Source organism: Bos grunniens, chromosome 1 (assembly GCF_055505025.1).
Source record: "Bos grunniens cultivar Pamir isolate PY7600 chromosome 1, Bosgru_T2T1.0, whole genome shotgun sequence".
In the NCBI taxonomy this organism is placed as follows: Eukaryota; Metazoa; Chordata; class Mammalia; order Artiodactyla; family Bovidae; genus Bos; species Bos grunniens.
This window is the reverse complement of record NC_141165.1, coordinates 26,482,283-26,501,819: the sequence shown is the minus strand read 5'-3', so window position 1 is coordinate 26,501,819 and position 19,537 is coordinate 26,482,283. Positions and strand designations below refer to the sequence as shown.

The 19,537-nt window shown below is 48.8% G+C and overlaps 1 protein-coding gene across 9 annotated transcripts in view; it reads left to right on the top strand.

Annotated features, from left to right (window-relative positions):
• DZIP1L (DAZ interacting zinc finger protein 1 like) overlaps positions 1–15,212 on the top strand; it is a 56,573-nt gene extending 41,361 nt beyond the window's left edge. For 5 of the 9 annotated variants that reach the window (XM_086358091.1, XM_086358011.1, XM_086357580.1 and 2 more), the window contains 8 exons: positions 831–884; positions 4,116–4,249; positions 6,141–6,333; positions 7,067–7,132; positions 9,270–9,486; positions 9,914–10,101; positions 11,151–11,290; positions 12,847–15,212. In XM_086358091.1, coding sequence (XP_086214217.1) covers positions 831–884; positions 4,116–4,249; positions 6,141–6,333; positions 7,067–7,132; positions 9,270–9,486; positions 9,914–10,101; positions 11,151–11,290; positions 12,847–13,008 — 1,154 coding nt within the window. In that variant the 3' untranslated portion in view covers positions 13,009–15,212. Of the gene's footprint in view, positions 1–830; positions 885–4,115; positions 4,250–6,140; positions 6,334–7,066; positions 7,133–9,269; positions 9,487–9,913; positions 10,102–11,150; positions 11,291–12,846 lie in introns of those variants that run through there. The other 4 variants (XM_086357838.1, XM_086357926.1, XM_086357670.1 and 1 more) reach the window with 2 other exon arrangements.
• Positions 15,213–19,537: the final 4,325 nt, after the last annotated feature.

The window sequence follows — 19,537 nt, the reverse complement described above, 5'->3', positions numbered from 1 at the left end:
GCGACAGTAACCTATGGGGGACCAGCCTGCTTGGAGGACCTGGCTAGCCCCTTGTGAAACCTTCTGACTCCACCCCACCTCTGCTGCCCTATGCCTGTAGCTTCCCTTCTGCCTTTTCTGGCAAACCCACACATCTTCCCAGCCTCTGCCTTGAGGTTAGATGTTTCCTTTGCAGTCTTGCAACCAGTTTGGAGAGGCGCCGTTCTATGGCTGTGATCTGAGTGCTGGGGCTGTGGCGTGTGCGTGTGTGCTCAGTTGCACAGTCACGTCCGACTCTTTGCGACCCCACCAGGCTCCTCTGTTCCTGGAATTCTTCAGGCAAGAATACCGGAGTGGGTAGGCCATTTCCTACCCTAGGAGACCTTCCCAACCCAGGGATTGAACACGCATCTCTTGCATCTCCTGTATTGGCAAGCCAATTTTTTTTTTTTAACCACTGAGCCACCTGGGAAGCCCAGGGCTGCGGTGGGCCATTAATGAGAGCTGTGTGTCATAGACTTCAGATCCGTTGTCTCAGCACTTTGTCCCCACACTTTAGTGTGGGGCGGGTATGACTGTCCTCACTTTCTAGAAGAGCACGTGAGGCTTAGAGAAGTTCAAGGGCTTCTGTCATGGGCAGCCAGTGAGGGGCAGGGCTGGAATGTGGATTCTGATCTTGCTGCCTCCCAGGTCATGGTTGTGACCACTGCTTCGTCCTGCCCCTGTCTGCTGGAGGACCGACTCGAGTCCTTGCTGTTTCTGGCCTGCACTCACATGCTGTCCTGGCTCTTCTCTGAGGTGGGGGTGGGGCCCAAGGCCCTGGAGATACTAACTACTGCTGCTCTCCTCAGGGATCTGTGAAGGCCCGAAGGCTGTGGACACAGATGAGGACTCTTCCGAGGAAGGTGAGGCTCCGATTTCTTCCCTGGGGGCTGCCCTCTTCATTGTTGAGTTTGTCTCTACTTAACTGGATCTGGCTGCCTGAATCTGGGTGCAGGGAACTAGGGATATGCGGTAAATATTTAACCACCCCGAGCTTGTCAGGCACGTGACATGAAGGCACACATGTGCAACCTCCTGGTTCTCCCTGGCTCGGAGAGGACCAGTGGCTTGCTCAGAGCTGCCTGCTGCCTCGCCCATCCCTGGTGCCCACCCCACCGCCTCTCGCCTGGTAGGACCCAGAGCAGTGGATGTGGCCTCACTGTGTGGGCTTAGGTGACCTTTGCAGTTTTCTTCTGCGTGGCGAGCATGCAGCAGGCAGATCACACCGGCCAACCTGATGTGCAGGAGTCCTCCTCGGCACCCTCTGTGGAGCCCTGGGAGCCTGCCACTTTTATTCACTCTGTTCAGTGACTGACTCCGATTTGCAGAGCTCTCAACAGAATGTTTCCAGGGGATGCAAAGGAGAAGTGAAAAAAATAGACTCTCCTGGGTGAGTCGGGGAGGAGGAACTCCCAGGAAAGATCAGAGAGAGCTCACAGCCAGCCTGCTGACCAGGCCCGCACACCCAGCCCTGCTGTGATGTGACAGTTCCAGAGTGACCCAACAGGTGCACTGAGGAAAGGGTTTTATTTGTGTCACCAGAGAGTTCATCATGGGGTATTTTGTTGTTTTTTAATGTACTTTTGAGGCAGTCATCTATGCTTTTCGCAGAAAAAGCAGAAGGGTGCACAGTAGGTCTCCCTCCTGCCAGGCCATCCAGTCTCCGCCCAGAGATTCCATTGTTAATGGTTTGTCACGTTTCTTTCCAGAGACACTTGGTGCAAACACAGGCACGTCCATGTATGCGTTCTTTTCCTTTTTCCTAAATGGGAGCACAGTATACATATTGTTCTATGGTTGTTTCTTAACCATATGGGGGGTCATTTCTTATCCCTTTATATAGAGCTGCTCCATTATTTTTTCAGGACTTCGAAGTACTCCATTGGATGGATGAACCAAAATTTAATCAGTCCTCTGCCACTCTCCCACCCCAGTGCATTTAACCTTGGAATATAGTAGTAAAAATAAGTTATACAGGTAACCCTGAGTAACACAAGGTCCACAGTGAGGATGAGCCAAATCCTCCAGTGGGGCACAGAGTTCTAGGAGGCGGTCACCGAGTGAGGGGGACCCCTCCCCACCTCCTCCACACCCCATCCCGTTGCAGGGAGGACCCAGACCTTGGTCAGACTCTGCTGTTCCTCTTCACTTGCTTTTCTACTCTTCTAGTGTCAGACCAGCAGAAGCAGCATCCCCTGGGAACTTGGCTAGAAATGCAGATTTTCAGATTCTCAAGTCCCAGGCTGCACAGACTGAATCAGAACTTCTGGGGCAGGGCCTAGCCATTTCTGTCTGCACCTGCCCTCCCGGGCATTCTGATGCTTGCTCAAGTTTGAGGACCTCTGTGCGTCCCACAGCTCTCTGCAATGGTCGCACACTAAGAATCTCCTGGGCTGCTTGCAACTCTGGAGGAGCAACCTGCCGCCTGCTGCCTAGATCACCACACGTGGGGCAGGGCTTCGGGCAGCAGCAGTACACAGAGCTCCAATGCTGATTTCAATATACAGCCCAGTTGGGGCTCATGCCCTGTGCAGACTCAGCAGAGAATTGACCCTGGGGGCGAGGGAGGACCTATTAAAACACAGACTGCTGGGCTCCACCTCCTAATGTTTTGATTCAACCTCCTAATGTTGAAGTGGTGGAGTAGGAAATGGCAACTTCCCTGGGGAATTCCATGGACAGAAGAGCCTGGTGGGTTACTGTCCATGGGTTGCAAAGAGTCAGACACGGCTGAGCGACTAACTCACACACAGGTTGGAGTGGGGATCTGAGAATCTGGGTTTTTAATAAGTGACAGGTGGCTCCCGTGCCATGGCTTACACTACACTTTGAGAACCGCTGCTCTAGGCCAATTGGTCTTCAGGCGTGGCTGTTGTTAGAAGATCTGGGAAGTTTCACAAATAGATCTTAAGGCCTGAGGCTAACCCTCCAAGATTCTGATGTACTTAGCTTGGGATGGAGCCCAGGTGTTTCAAATAAGCAACCAAGGGATAAGATTACTACTTGACTTTGAGCTCCTTGAGGGTTTTCTTTCGTGTCCCCAGTGCTGGCCTGTTCACACTCATATTACTTGTCAGTAGGCTGGTCCACCTCTAACCACAGTGGCCCCTGGCATTAGACCTGAAGAGCACTTCTGGGAGGTCTACCCTGACTCACCCTGGACGGCCCCTTTATAGCAGTAATCACATTGTATTTTAATTGCCTGTTTCGTTACCCTCTGGGTCAGTAGGTCTTCCCTGGTGGCTAAGCGGTAAAGAATCAGCCTGCAATGCAGGAGTTGCAGGAGACGCAGGTTTGATGCCTGGGTCGGGAAGATCCCCTGGAGGAGGGCATGGCAACCCACTCCAATATTCTTGTCTGGACAATCCCATGGACAGAGGAGCCTGGTGGGCTACAGTCCATGGAGTCACAAAGAGTTGGTCATGCCTAAAGCGACTTAGCACGCATGCACACTGGGTCAGTATTTCTTAAGGAGTGGTCTGTGGGTCACCTCCATCAGAATCATCTGAGCAAGTAAAAATGCAGATTCCAGGGCCCTTCTCCAGATCCGTGGAATCAGACTCTGGAAGGTGGGGCCACAGAATCTGTACTTTAAACCCATGCAATTCTATTGTGTGTAGTTGGAGGGAGAACACCTGATTTAGACAGTAGACTCTAGGGGAGCAGGCAGCTGTCTGTCCATAGTATATATGTGTATACATATATCATGAATGTGAATCAAATCATTATGTTGTGCATCTTAAATGTATACAGTGCTGTATGTAAGTTATACTCAATTTGGGTGGGGAGAGAGGGGAGGAAGAATGGAGCCCGGGGAACAAGCTGCTGTTGAGAGTCAGAACCCCAAAAGTTCTGAGTCAACCTGGGACAGGACTGATCCAGATCTTGAAGGTCCAGGGGATGAGGATCTCAAAGGTGGGTGGAGGGTCTGCTGCTGTGATTCCCAGAGGAACAACTTGGGGATGGACCCTCAGGTGGGGTCGGTGGCCCTGGGTCATAGGCTGGAGACCATGACTCCTGGCTGGGTGCACTGGGGCTTTGGGAGCGGAGGTTCTGGGCACCCCGGCTGACCTTGGTGGTGTCTTGTGCTGCAGAGCTGGAGGACTCCCACAGTGGACAGCAGAAGGTGCTAGAAGCCCTGAGGCGAAACCCCACCTTGCTGAAGCAGTTCAGGCCAGTCCTGGAGGACACCTTGGAGGAGAAGCTGGAAAGCATGGGGATAAAGAGAGTGAGTTCCGGTACCCCCGTGGCAGGGCCGCACCTACCATGTGGACGCAGGGCGTTCTTAAATCAACAAAGGGTCAATTGTTCTTTATAGTGTAGGCTTATTCATCTCGTTCGTTCCAGTGGGGCACCCCTGGTGTCCGGGAACGTAAACCCACGCAGCTGGCACTGTGATCTCTTCTGTTTCCTCCAGTGGCTTCCTGAGATGTCATCCCGTGTCCTGACCTCTCCGTGCTCTCCACTTACTGGCTGCTTTCTCTGTGTCTCTATTGCTTTTTCTTTGTTGTCGTTCACATATTCAACAAATATTTATTGAGCACCTTTATGCTAACTGTTGTACTAGGTTCTGAGAAAACTGGAGAAGGAAATGGCAACCCACTCCAGTATTCTTGCCTGGAGAATTCCATGGGCAGAGGAGCCTGGTGGGCTATAGTTTATGGGGTCACAGAGTTGGACACAACTGAAGTAACTTAGCACACACACATGCTGAGAATACAGCGATGAATTAGAACTGAAAATTTTTTTTTCATGGAGTTTATAGATGGTAGGAAACTCAGATACTAAACAATGCTTTTCCAGAATTTAATAATTTAACATTGTGAAATGCTCTGCAAGTGAAGTATTGGATACTATAAGAATGAATAATAAGGGGATGTGCCTTAGTTTGAAGGTCCAGGTCTGATGGTGGACATTAAGTGGACAAGGGATTCCCTGGTGGCTCAGACGGTAAAGAATCCACCTGCAATGCAGGAGACCTGGGTTTGATCCCTGGGTTGGGAAGATCCCCTGAAGGGAGTGGCAACCCACTCCAGTATTCTTGCCTGGAGAATTCCGTGGACAGAGGAGCTGCCTGGCGGGCTACAGTCCATGGGGTTGCCAAAAAACTCAACTGAGTGACTAATACTTTCACTTTTCATATTGATATTATTTTGACAAATTACAATTAGATAGCCTTGGTGGAACTATTAAACAAGATGTCCCATCTTCTATTGGACAAAGGGACCGTATTTTCTGACAAGAGGAATTTAATTGGCTCAATCTGGCCTTTGGAGCGGTGAAGTGTCTATCATCAGTAGCACCCTTGGCCATGCCCACTCAGCAGGTGGCTATGGGTGGAGCAGGCTCTGAAAGCCCTGTCTGGTACAAATGAATATTTGAACACCGTTGTTTTCTCATGCTCCTGTTCAACCAGAGTATGGATATTATCATTAAAGGCATCAATGAAATCCATGATTAAAAACACCCACCTTATTACTAAGGCAGCTGGAATATCACATCATTGAGGATACTTTGTGTATAGAGTAAAATAAGAAAAAAACCCAAACACCTAGGTTTAATTTAGCAAAGATGCCCCTTAATCATTGACTTTTTTCAACTACCGCTCAATCTAACTTTGGCCTTATGTTCAGACTTGATTAAAACATTTCTTCTAATCTTAAATTATTCCTCAAGGGTGGATGTCAAAAGCCCAAGAAACTTCGATTAAGTGTTGGAAGGGTGCCTGGCTTCGATTTTTTGCAGTTGATGTTTTCAACCATTGTCAGCCACGGAGGACAATGTTTCTGGCCAGATGATGATGCAAGTACAGAAAGGAGCAAGCCGCGGTCTCCCACAAGGATAGTGGAGAGGCATGTCCCATCTCAGCCTGTATGCTTGATGTTGATAGAACTGTGCATAGCCCCTCTGCATCATCTCTCTGCTCGTGCTTTGCTGGGGCTCCCAAGCCCTAGCCCACCTCACTTTCAGCAGCCTGCTCGCCCTGCCCTGATGCTCAGCTCATCTCTCCCAGAGGCACCAGCACGGATCCCAGCGACTCCCAGGCCAGCAGCAGGTGTGAGAGGCCGAGGGAAGGAGGAGGGGAGCCCATCTCCAAAGGGGACCTCTGTGTCTTCCAGGATGCCAAGGGAATTCCCGCTCAGACCCTCAGACACCTGGAGTCCATCCTGCGAGCCCAGCGGGAGCAGAAGGCCAGGAGGTTTTCTGAGTTTCTGAGCCTGAGGGAGAAGCTCATTAAGGAAGCCACCAGCAGAGTCAAGGACAGACAGAGGGACCAGGCCCCAGTGTCCCAGCCAAAGGGCGAGGTGCCAGGTGAGCTGGCAAGAGGGCCTGCTTGGGACTGGGAGCTGGGAGGGTTCAGGCTTGTGTGGAGGAGGGATATAATCTCTGTCCTCATCGGGGTGTTGCCTGTTGCTCAGAAGGTCCAGACAATAGGGCTCTTGCAGGTGGCTGAGTCCAAAAGACCTCTGTTGGAAAAACAGGCTCTAGGGGTGGGGTGGTCACCCGGGTCCCTCAGGGAAGCAGAGGAGAACCAGGGCCATTGTCCTTGCTCAGACACAAGGCCTCCTCAGCAGCTCAGTTCTGCACTGTTTTGCTTGTTTGGACCACAGGCTGAACTTGGCTCCAACAGAGTGTTGTCAGCACAGGGGCTCCAGATGGAAGCAAGGATCAATCAAATGGAATATTCTGCCCTAGAGCAGTGGGAGGGCATGAGAGGCTGGGCCAGTTCAGCAGGCAGACACATCCTCAGAGCTCAGACTCCTTCCCTGGCCGAGCCAGCTGCTTTGTCCCTGGGAGTTGTGACAAGGAAAGGCCCTGTGGTTCCTGTGGAAGACTGAAGGATGTGAGTGAGGACCCTCTGGTCTCTGTCCTCAAGGAACTTAGGGAGCAAGGGAATTGTGTCTTTGCACCAGGAGCCCCCATCTCTAGAGGGGTCCCAGATCCTCATGCAGGGCGATGCATGATGCATGCAAGGGCGACTCCCTTGCAGTCATGGGAGTATGTGGTCAGAGGAGGGTCACTTGTGTTATCTCCTCATGTCCAGGCAGACCCAACCTGAGCTCTTTGTGCAAAGGAAATTTCCAAAGTGTGGTCCACACATCTCTGGGAGGTATGCAAGATGATTTTAGTTATCCGTATTTTAGTTATCTGTTATTTGGTACATGAATCAATAATTTTAAGATTTAATCTTTATTTTTCTTTATGTATATTTGAAAAATATTACTAACATAGCAACCCTGAAAGCTCATGGAAATGATTACTTGGGTAAGTATAAAGTAGGAATTTTATGTTTAAAAGTGGTATCATTTTCTATAAAAATGTTACATAGAAAACAGGACAGTTGGTATGAGAATATGGTAAAAATTATATCAATGGTCTGGGTAACTCTGTTCTATTTGGTTTAAACACCTGACCTTAAAATCACTAAGGAAAGGATAGTTTTCAGTTTCACACAGAAAGAAATCTCAGACCGAAGGAAATTTGTCACAAAGCCCTCTGCCTCAAATGCTCCTTCATTCCTAATTTGTTTAATTTAGTGCAGTATTTACTGAGGTTCAGTATTCACCCTGGTTTGATTCCTGAGTCAGGAAGGTCTGCTGGAGAAAGGTTAGGCTACCCACTCCAGTATTCTTGCCTGGAGAATTCCATGGACCGAGGAGCCTGGTGGGCCACAGTCCAAGGGGTCACAAAGAGTCAGACATGACTGAGAGACTTTCACTTTTCCCTTTACTGAAGTTGATCTGGGCCAGGGCCTGCCCCTCAGCTGGAAACCAGCCAGAACTAGGTGATGTGATGGGGCCCAGCACAGGCCGGGGCAGCTTAGAGGAGAGGGGACAGGCCCTGGGGCTGAGGGCTGGAGGGGTGGATGGAAGCCCCTCCTTGTCCTGGTTTCCAAGAGAAGAGAAAGGCTTCTTGCTCTTGTGGTGCCACCCCCTCCCCCAGCGCTTGTGCCTGTGGTCCCAGAACCTGGGGTGGAAGCATCCCTGCCCCCCACTGTCTCTCTCCCCTTTCCTGGGGCGGGGTGGGGGGCTGTTCCTTCTCAGGGCCTGTTACTGACCTATGGGATGAGCTCTGTTCTCTTGGCATTTCTTAGGCCGCTTTCTGGCTCTGCACCCCCATGTGCTCTCCTTCTAGTCCTCAGGAGTGCTGTACAAATGCGCACCTCCTGTCTCTGCTCAGACCATGCCTCTTTTGTCTGGAGGCAAAGATGGGGGATGTAGTCTAGTCAGTGGCAAAAGCCTGAGATTTGGGGTGACTGACCACCTGGGTTTGCATCTGCCATGGATTCCCATGGAATCGTGGGTCTTGAGCAAGTTCCTGAAGCTCTGGAAGCCTGTCTGGGGCTAAATGGATGTTGGATGTAAAGTGCTTAGCTTGGTCTGTCCACTGTAACTGTAGCTATTATTATTTTCCCTCAGCAAGTTTACTTTAACAAGTTGCCTTTAGATTAACTCTTTCCTAGAAGGCCCACTTCTGTGTGAATGCATCCTCCGAGAGTAGTGCATTTCAAACACTTTTAACTTTGAACTACAGTAAGAAATGCATTTTATGCTGTGGCTCAGTCCATACTTTGGAGTTTCATGAACCAGTACTTACTTTGCCTCCCTGTGATGTACTTTCTCTGCTCTTCTCTTTGCATAAAAAAATCGTGGGTCCTGCAGAACAGCCCCACTCCCCACCCCCACCACAACCCGCCCCCACGCTTGACCCTCCTGGTAATTGGGAAGAGGGAGGGGCTGTGTCTGATTTCCTGCCTTAAACACTCCAGCTACAGGCCCCTTCTGGGAGGAGGTGTATGGATCTTGACAGCCCAGGTGGTCCTACAGTGCCCTCTGGTGGCATCAAGGCCTTCCTGCAAGGCTGCCTGAACTCCAGTAGCAGCTGCTGGAGTTGGGTAGACAGGGTAGGTGGCCTTGGCAGGGCCAGCTTCTCGGATTGTGTCAGGGGTGGGCTGCAGACACGCTGGGCTTCCTTAGACCTGCTGCCTCCCCTGGGTCTCCTGGAATGATGACATGACCCCGGAACACCAGCTGCTCTTCTGGTCTTTGATAGAACCTGGTGCCCAGGCTTGGCTGGCCGTGGGATACTTGGGGTGGGGGAAATAATTAAATCTGCTGTGGTAATAGCAGTACACTGCACAGAGTGACTTGTTCTTTTCCAGTGTGTTGGAGCCTCTTTCTGCCTCCTCTTGGGCTTGAGAGTCCAGATGGATATGCCCTGAAACGCGTTCTTATCTGTGTTTCTAGTCAAAAGCCAGCAGAGCCCGCTGGTCACCAAAGAGGTCCAGCCAAAGGCCAGGACCCTGCATGTGGCACAGCCATCCAAGCCGGCAGAGCCCCCTGTGACAAGTCTTCAGAGCCGCAGCAGCCATAGCCTGGGCCTGGCCCCGGGGCCCAGCCCTACTCCTCGCTCCAGAGCATCTGGACCCCCTGGCACCCCTGCTTCCCCAGGGCCTGGGCTGAGGTGAGCTGGGCTCTGCATTCTCACAGGGTCCGTGGTGTGACTCCCACCCTGTCCTGGGCCCCCCACCAGCTTCCGCAGACAGGTGAGGGGCAGAGAAAGAAGTGAACAGGAGGGGCCTCAGGTGGGGTCCAACCCATGAAGAGACTGGAGTTCCTTGCTCCTGGGACTCCAGGAGCCAGGCCAGAGCAAACCTCCCCTCCTCTTACGACTCATCCCCAAGCCCCAGTTGCCACCCTGGAGGCGCTGGGTCTTCATCTTCTAACAGAGGGTGGCTGCCCCTCTCCAGATGACTCCTGGCTGGTGTCTGGGCCCAGGGGTGCCAGGGGCAGGACTGGCTCTGGGCCAACCAGCTTGCAAGTGGTGAGGTGTGGCTCTGACCATCTTCCTTCCAGCTCACGCACTCCTCATTTCCTCTCCTTCTTGACAGTACGCCCCCGTTCAGTTCTGAAGAGGACTCGGAGGGAGATGCTGGGCCGCGTGCATCCCTGCAGCCCCCGAGAGTTCCTTCAAGGGTGGGGCCCCGGCCGCAGGATGACTGGGACTGGTCTGACACCGAGACCTCGGAGGGGAGTGCCCAGTCCCCTGGCAAGGGCTCGGGCGGGCTGGCCTCCTCAGGTGAGGAAGGTTTTCTTATAAGACTATTAATGAGGCTTGTAGCTTCTGGGCTTCAGTTGCATTTTCTAGCCAAAGTTTAAAGAATATAGAGCTTAGGTTTTGTCTTTCCAAAGGCAGAAAGTGGACAAGCTGGGGGGTAATCCCAGTTCTGTGCCATCTGTCAAGTCTACAGTGTCATGAATTCTGTGGAACTTCATCTTGTCCATGGCATGGTCCCAGCCTGCCAGCCCATCTAACCCACCAGAACCAGATCTCTGGAGAAGAACTGACGACCTGCCAGGTGGATGATAGGGTGTAAACATCTAGGAACTGGGAATGTGGAGTCTTTGAACACGCTTTGGGCTCTGTCACTTGCTCCCTGTGTGCTGGTGTGGAGAGTTTTGGTTCCTGTGTTGTAAAGGGAGGTATCTGGATAAGATGAGTGATGAGGGGCAAGGAACATAGTATGAATATAATAGACCCTTAACTAACTGGTTTTTAATCAATCAGTGAGCCAAGGGTCATCATCACTCTGGACCTCTGCTCAGGCCCCCAGACATTTGAATCCTGGAAGGCCATGGCTGGCTCCCTGCTTCCTGGCCAGTCCTGAGGTCTGAACATCCACCTTGCTTTCTCACACTGAAAATGTAGTCACTGCTTAGCCCCCTTCCTGTGAGGAGTTCATAGAAAGTGGATCTGGCCCCACAGCCCTGAGCGAATTTATATTGATGATATTTCTTCATTTCTCTGTGAAGATGTTGGAGGAAAAACTACACATTAATCTTGCAGTTCATGTACTGACTGAGCAGCGGTTCCTCCTGCTAAGAGGAAAGGGCAGCTTGCTAAGCTGCTGTGCCCAGCTGTGCCCTTCAGGACATAGTACATTTCTGGATGTTCCAAGCCTCTCTTCCCCGCCCATGCTGGCCTGAGCCTCTCTCTCTTTGCCTGTCTTCTACTGCTTTTGTCTTTCCTTTTTCCCTTCGGGCTCTTCTCCATGCTCCCTTTATCCACACTGGACCTGGGACGTGACCCATGGGGATGATGCTAGTCATACTCTGGTTGCCTTCCAGGAACACTGGTGCAATCGATGGTCAGAAACCTTGAGAAGCAGTTGGAGGCTCCAGCCAAGAAGCCTGCTGGAGGGGTCAGTCTGTTCTCAGTGCCCAGTGCCGGGCCACAGAGAGCTGCTGTGCCAGGAGGAAAGCCCCAGGTAGGCTGGAGGACCTAGGAGGCTCCCCTGCAGTCTCCTACCGAGCCAGCTCGAGTTTGGGGCCCTGGACGGGGCCTGAGGGAGGGCCCGTGTGTGACACTACAGTTGCCCTCCTGCCCCTCGCCTCCTCTGCCCCTGCAGGAGTGGCACAATGCCCACTCTCCAGTGCTTGTTGTTCGTGTCCCTTGTTAACATCGAAAAGCCTCGTGGTTCATTACATGAACCACTGCTCAGCGGGTTGTTTCTCCCAGCCACGCACACCCCCACTTCTGGCTCTGATGGGGCCTGGACCTGGCTTTGTGCCTGGCTTCCAGCAGTAGCGGATCTATTCGGGCTCCAGCTCATCCCACAGCCAAGCTCTCCCCTTTCTTCACTCCCCGAGGACCCCAGCGCAGGACTATGTGCAGAGCAGACTGCTCCACAGTACACAGTGGGGATATTAGGCACCTTTGTTCCAAATATCCAAGGCCATTTCCTCATCACTAAGAATGTCTTAATGGCCTTGCCTCTCTCCAGCTCCAGCTGCCATCAGATTTATCGCTCAGATGCTCAGCCTCCCAGACCATTCCTGTTAGGATGTCCTTGCCACCTCCCCTCTCCCCATAAGGGAACCACTTCTGTATTCCTGTTGTGTTTTCTTAGGCAGAAACATTTCTGGCTCTTGTAATTTTACCCTCCCTTCTCAATCAGAAAGATGCATCCTAGGATGACCAATGTTATTGCTCTAAAATTCAGAAATAATGGGCAATCACTTTTTGGTTTTTCCCAGAATACACCTCCCCTGGCAACCCCGACACCCACCCTGTGCTATGTGATATGTTCGGTTTATTATGTAGCTCATGTGAGTAATGAGTCTAAATGATTCAAAATGTATTCAAAAAGAATTCATCGTCAGTTGTGAGAGAGCACCAACCGCCCAATGCAGGTTGAGGCACTGTCCAGAGCCTGCTTGCCACCTGGGGCCCTGGAGGTTTCTGATTGGTTGTCCTTACGTTCCAAGGCAAATGGTCTGGGCACTGAGAGCTCAGGTGGGGGTGGGGTGACCGTGATTCTGGTTCCGGGACAGCCTGGGAGTTTGGCCCACTCTTGGCTCCCCTGTTGGCCCTAGCTCAGACCTTTTCCAGGCTGAAGGATCCCTGCACTTGGAGTTCCCCTCACGCACCTTTGGTCAGAGTGTTTCCCAGCCCTGGACCAGCAGTCTGTGGCAGGTGGGGTAGGTGCATTAGGCACTGGTACGTCAGCTCAGGAGTTTGGAGAAGTTAAGTCCCTGGACTTCCTCACTGTGGGCAGTTCAAAAATCTGGACAAAGTTTAAATTTCAACAAGAGAAACCTGATCTTCTACAGGCCTTGGGGCTGGCCTCAGTGTGGCCAGTGGAATTTCAGGGGTGTTTTGCAATGGCTGTGACCCCAGGTCTCTGAAGCAGGTTCTCAAAGACATGGACATGAGAAGATGGGAGGAGTAGCGCCCCTCCTGCTTTCTTCCAGATCTGCATTTTCTCCCCACATCCGTCCTCCCTGGTCAGATGCATTTTCTTCTCCCCTGTTCTCCCTGCAGCTTTCTGAGGATGAGAGTGACTTGGAGATCTCTTCCTTGGAAGATCTCCCACAGAACCTAAACCAGAGAGAGAAACCGAAGCCCTTGTCTTGCTCAAAGCTCCCGGAGAAGTTTGGCACCAGCTCTTGGAGCCCCAGTCAACCCAGGGTCCCTGGCTGGTGAGCCCGCTTCTGATTCTGGCAGCCAGAGGACCAGCCTTGTCACCCAGCTGGGTGGGGCTGGCTCAGAACCCCCCATCGATGGGGCTGCTGGGCTTCTTGTCTTCCCCAGAAGCTGAGAGGTCTTCTCCTTGGACAGAAGCAGAGTAGAAGACACATATGATTTCTCCCATCCCCCGTGAGAACTCTGGCAGTGTCCCATGGGTCCCAGGGCTGAGAAAGGGTTGTAACAGGACCTTGAAAGAGCATCCTTCATCTACCTCCATGTTCGCTCCAGACTGAAAGGAGACACTTGGTCTCTACTCTTCAGCGTTTTGTAAACCTTGGCAACACTGTAGAGCTGGGTCTTTTATGGGGTCCTTTGGGGGACTTATGCCTGAGTCAGCCATTCAGTAATTGACCCAAAGTCATTTACTGAGGTCGTCTGGCCTCTTACTGCTGAGCCAGAGTGTAGGCAGAGATGAGGGGGGAGACGAAAAGTATGGGGTCATAACAGAGATTGGGGCGTTATGGAAACACAGACAGAGCCTCTCAGTGCAGCTGGGTGTGAATGTGGAGCGCTGCCCGGAGCTGATGTGCTCAGGACCTGCTCATGGGTGAGAGGGAAGGCGGGCCACCTGGCTGGGGCCTCATATCCCCAAGGGACCACAAATTAAGTTTTGATAATATTTCTAAAATTAGGTTATATACATATACATATCTATAGTATTTTTTTAATGTAAAGAGCATTAATTTATTATATATAAACCCTTAAATACAGCATGTTATCACTCTCTGGTATTTCTTCCTTGTTTTTGGAGCTTCAGCAGAGACTGGGTGGGGGCCAGAGCCATCTGTACCCCAGCTGTCAGTTTAGGACTTTGGGGTGAAGTTGCCAAGATGGTGGTGGCAGTACAATGGGTTTGTTGGGGAGTCACTCCTGTGAAAGGTGAAGGCAGAAGAAGCTGGATCAGGGCAAGTGCTCAAATGCAGTGCGGGTCTGACCCCTAGGAGAGGAGAAGAGCAGCCAGCAGGAGTGGGCAAGGGGAGGCCAGACCGCTGTGTAGCTGACAGCCCCACCAAGTCAGTGGGAGCTCCAGAGCAGGCCCAGCCCACCAGGGAGTCCCCACTGGGCAGGATGGCCAGAGCCAGGCACCCCACCCTGCTTGGCCATGGACTGCGGTGCCCAGAAGAGTGAGAACTAGTAGAGCAGCCATAGTTTTCCCTAAAGGGAAGCCCAGCCGTTCACCTCCAGGCCTCATGAGTAGAGGGAGCAGAGAGATGAGCCCATGAGCAGAGCTCATGAGCCCATGAGCCTATCCCTGACGCCCAGCTTCAACCCTTATCAACTCAGCTCATGGCCAATCTGGCTTCATCTGTCTTTTCCCACTACCTCGGGTCTCTCCCCAGATCTCCATCCGGGCTTCTTTTGACCTCTGGGTGGTAAGCCCTGAGGTTCTAGCAGAAAGAACTAGGGGAAGTGAGGAGGAAAGGCATTGCCGAGGATAAAGGGGTCCGGGGGTGGGGAGGCTTGGGGGTATCATGGTACCAAGCTGTTCAGTGAGGCCAGGGCATGGTTTATGAAGGGCCTTATGTGGGACCCGGGGTCAGCCCACCTCTGCTGCTAGGGCGTAAATTCCCTTTGGGGTCTCATACCTTTGACCAGCTGAGAATATGTATGGATTATCCCAGTGACTCAGTGAGGAGGGGAAGGAAGGGGCAGTGAGTAGGGAGTGTTAGTGAGGTTCATCCCTTTCTCAGAATTCTGCCAACAAAGTCATGCTTTCCTATTCACAGGCTTTGGGCGAGGGAGGTTAAAAAAAAAAAGATGTTTGTGGGGTCCCTTGCCACCTCCTGGTTTCCTGTAGCTCTGAGTGCACTACAGATGCCAGCTCCCCACATCACTGTGCACGCTGGGATCTCTGCCGCTTGTCCTCAGGGTTGTTTCTGATGTGGGAGGCTGCACGGACTACATGCAGGTACAGCCTGGAAGTGGCAGAGAGCTGACTCTACCAGGGCAGCCTGCACTCGAGGTGGAGTGGGAGTTGGTGAATAATTGCTCCAGCTTCCTGCGCTTTGGTTTGACAATTCGGAGGTTTATTCCACAGTTTTTCAAAGTCCCCAGGGTAGGTGAATCCCAGTTGCTGGCCTTTCTCCATCTGGTTTCACTTTTCTCACTCACATTTGCTTCTTGGGAGTACCTCTGAAATAAATTCACTTGTACCCAAATCTTTGCCTCAGGCTCTGCTTTCATGGTGACCCAAGTGAAATAGATGTGAAAGCCCATGTGTTTTCACACACACTGGTGATAATCACCCATGAAGAATGACTCTATTCCTGAATGTTCATAATTAAATTCTGTGTTTCCAAATCTGTTTTTCTACTTTGGAGACTAATGTATTAGTTTTTCATTTGCCAAGCTCTGAGGAATTGATACTTTTGAACCGTGGTGCTAGAGAAGACTCCTGAGAGTCCCTTGGACTGCAAGGAGATCAAACCAGCCAATCCTGAAGGAAATCAACCCTGAATATTCATTGGAAGGACTGATGTTGAAACAGAAGCTCTAATACTTTGGTCACCTGATTCAAAGAGCCAACTCATTGGAAAAGACCCTGATGCTGGGAAAATTGAGGGCAGGAGGAGAAGGGGGCTATAGAGGATGAGATGGTTGGATGACATTACCCACTCAATGGATATGAGTTTGAGCAACCTCAGGGAGATAGTGAAGGATAGGGAAGCCTGGTGTACTTCTGTCCATAGGGCCACAAAGAGTTGGACATGACTTAGCAACTGAGCAAATGCTGTTTACCCCTTCCCACTTTCAAATACATTGAAAAATTTAGGGGCAAGATTTATAAGAACTTTGGAACATGTGTATTAATCAGGGTTCTTGAGCTTCCCTTGTGGCTCAGCTGGTAAAGAATCTGCCTGCAATGCGGCAGACCTAGGTTCGATCCCTGGGTTGGGAAGATCCCCTGGAGAAGGGAAAGGCTACCCACTTAAGTATTCTGGCCTGGAGAAGTCCATGGATGACTGAGCAACTTTCAACTTTTCCAGGGAAACAGAAGCAATAGGATATAGATATAGATACAGATGTAGATTTAACTACACAGAAGAAATTTATTATAGGAATTGGCTTATACAGTATGGAGGCCAGGAAGTCCCTTAATCTGCTGTATGCAGGGTGGGGAACCGGAGAGCCCCTGGTGTTGGTCTTGGAGTGCAAAGGGCTGAGAACCAGGAGCTGGGATGCCCAAGGGCAGGAGAAGATGGACATCCCACTCAAGAAAAGAGAGCTAAGTCATGCTTCCTTCTTTTTCCTCCCTTTCCGTTCAATTTGGGCCCTTGGTGGACTGAATGATGCCCAGCCAGGCTGGTGAGAGTGGTTTTCTTTATTCTGTCTACTGATTCAAATGCTAATCTCTTTCAGAGGCACCCTGAGAGACATACCCAGAAATAAAGTTTTCCCAGCTATCTGAGCATTCCTTTGCCCAGTCAAGTCGACACATAAAATTAACCATCACAATATGTAATGTATTAAATTATTTTAAAATTATCCAAACAGTAAGATTGATGTAGAAAAATTAGAAAACACAGATGATCCAAAAGAAAAATAAATTTGAATAACCCCCAATTCCAGAGTCAACTACTAGATATACAAGCACTGATTAAAAAAATACATATGTCTCCTTCCTACAGTTCAACTATATTTATTCTTCTCTAACTTGATTTTCCTTCTTGAAAATAGATTATAAATGTCCTTACATCAGTACATATGTATCAACTTAATTATATTTAATGACCACACAGTATCACATGGAAAAGATTACAAAAATTTATTTAACCAGGCATTTCTACTTTGGGCCTTTGATTAATCATGGAATGATAAACAAATGTGTATATACATCTTTGTGCACTTAATTAAGATTTCCTTAGGATAAGTACTTAGAAGTGAGGTTGCTGAACCAACATGGTAATGAAAGCCAGCACTGTATGCCAGGCACTGGTCCAAGCTTCTTATGAATATTCACTGAACTTCACAGCAACTCTTTGAGGTGATGATGCTCTTACAGTCATTTGGGGACCAGGGGCTGAGACACAGAGCAGTTAGGTAACTTGCCTTGAATCCTGTCTCCAGTAAGTGGTATGACTGGGATCCAATGGGGCTGGCAAGCCCTGGAGCCCTGGCTCCTCAGCATGTATTTTAGGGAATTTTTGTTACATAAACGCTCTCCAGAAAACGTGAGCCACTTGAGTCTAAGGTTTGAGATGCTCCTTTGAGCATCCCTTGCCACCAGGGGGTATCATTCATCTTTAAATGCCTGGACAACGTGATATGTAAAAAATGAAACCTCATCTTTGAAAAAATTTTTATTTTTCTCCCAAGGCAGGATTTTTTTTTTTCATTTTCCTATTGATTATTTCTATTTTTTCTTTCATTAATTGCCTGATTATATTCTTAGTGCTTTTTTGGTCAGTTGATGCAATTTTCCTAGTTGCTTTTTTCTTTATGTGTTTATTATGGAAAATTTCCAGCATATATAAAAATACAGGGAATGTATAATGGCCTTGATGTTCTCATCACTCAGCTTTAATAATTATCAATATGTGATGACTCTTATTTCCTGCAAATCTCTTAGCAACCTCCCCCAAATAGTCATGTTATTATATCTACAAATACTTCATATGTATCTTCCATATGTATTTTCTTTCCAAAATAACCACTATACCACCACCACTAAAAAAAAAATCAGTGATATCTTCTAAATATCATCTAATATCTACTGTGCTCATGTGTCCTCTCTTTCCCTGTATATTTAAGACTCTTTTAATCCATAGATTCCTTCTCTGCTTTCCCCTTCCTTCCCTCCCTCCCACATTTTCTTCCTCACAATCTTTATTATTATTTTGTTTTTGTTGCTAAAGAGATTCAGTTATTTGCCTAGAAGAATTCCCCTGGTCTGGATTTTGCTACTACATTGCTATGATGGTGTCTAATGCATTCCTCTTTCCCCTGAACTATCTGTAAATTTATAGTTAGATCTAAATACATGATCAGGCCTCCCTGGTAGCTCAGTTGGTAAAGAATCTGCGGGCAGTTCAGGAGACCTGGATTGATCCCTGTGTTGGGAAGATCCCCTGGAGAAGGAAATGGCAAACCATTCCAGTATTCTTGCCTGGAGAATTCCATGGACACAGGAGCCTGGTAGGCTGCAGTCCATGGGGTCGCAAAGAGTCTGGCATGACTGAGGGACTAATAAAGACCCAATACGTGATCAGTTTCAACTTTTATGATTTTTTGATTCTTTTTTGACAAGAACTTCTTATGTAGCACTATGCACCTCTGGTAGGAGGCACATAATGCCTGGTTCTCTCTTTTTATGGTGTTGGTGATGACATTGATGATATATTGAAGATCATTGCCTAAATCTATTGATTAGGGATTTCCAAAATTCCTTTGGCATTTACTAGCTGGAAAACTTCTATAAGGGGAAATTCCCCAAATAGAACTGCCTGGTTGCCTTAAGATATAGTTTATATAGGTAAGGCACCTAAGAGACTGATTCTTTCCTCTTTCAAAATAATAAGATGGTTTCCTAGCATTCTCCATGGGTACCATATGAACTCCTACATTGAAATATATTTGATTTGTTGAAATTGATTGTAGTTGTTATCCTTATTGTTGCTGAACTTGTCCCATCTTTGGCCAATGGGTGCCTCTTCAAGTTGGTTCCTGGGTCCTTTTGAATGACCTTAGTAATCTGATAGCTTCCTTGCTATCTGTTATGAGAGTGATCCAGGCTCATAGCATATATTTCCTGCCTCAGATTTGAAATTAGTAATTTCTCTGGGTGAATCCTGATTTCTTTTAGAGGAAAGTGGTATTTACAGACACAATCTGGGTGCAAGGGGTACTGATTACTGTTGGTCTTGTCATTACTTCTAAGCCCTTTCAGTGGACAGAGACAGGAAATAAACAAGTAAGAAAAGGTAAGTTCATACTGATATTTCCCATTCAAATTTATGACTACAGGATTTTTACTTTATTTCATTAATCTAACATCTATTTGTATCTTTTTTCTTCCACTCTAAAGAGTCTTGGCTCCCAACAGCACAATCTCAGTCTCAGAATAGCAACACCAACTTTATTGTCCACAGTATGATAATTGGAAACAGTTTAACATTTATTGCTGTTACATTTTGGAGTTTTGGGGTCCTTAGGGTATATCCCACTGGGGATGTGCAGTTAAATTACTATGTTTTAAAATCACATCCAGTAGTTTCTCTCTGTGGTTATGCTACTGAATGGCTATATAATTTGGTTTGCTTCTTCATTATACTTTTGATTTTTAGAGATTGTATCTTAATAATTTGCTTCATATAGCTTATATATATGTATTGCTAATATATAAAAATATTAAAATTATACTATTATATTAAAAGTCTATACATATTGAAAATATTAATCCATTGTCACATTGCTGCTTTTTGTCTTTTTGTTTATAGGTTCCTTCTCATAGAGAGATATTTAAAATTCTTATATATCTAACTGA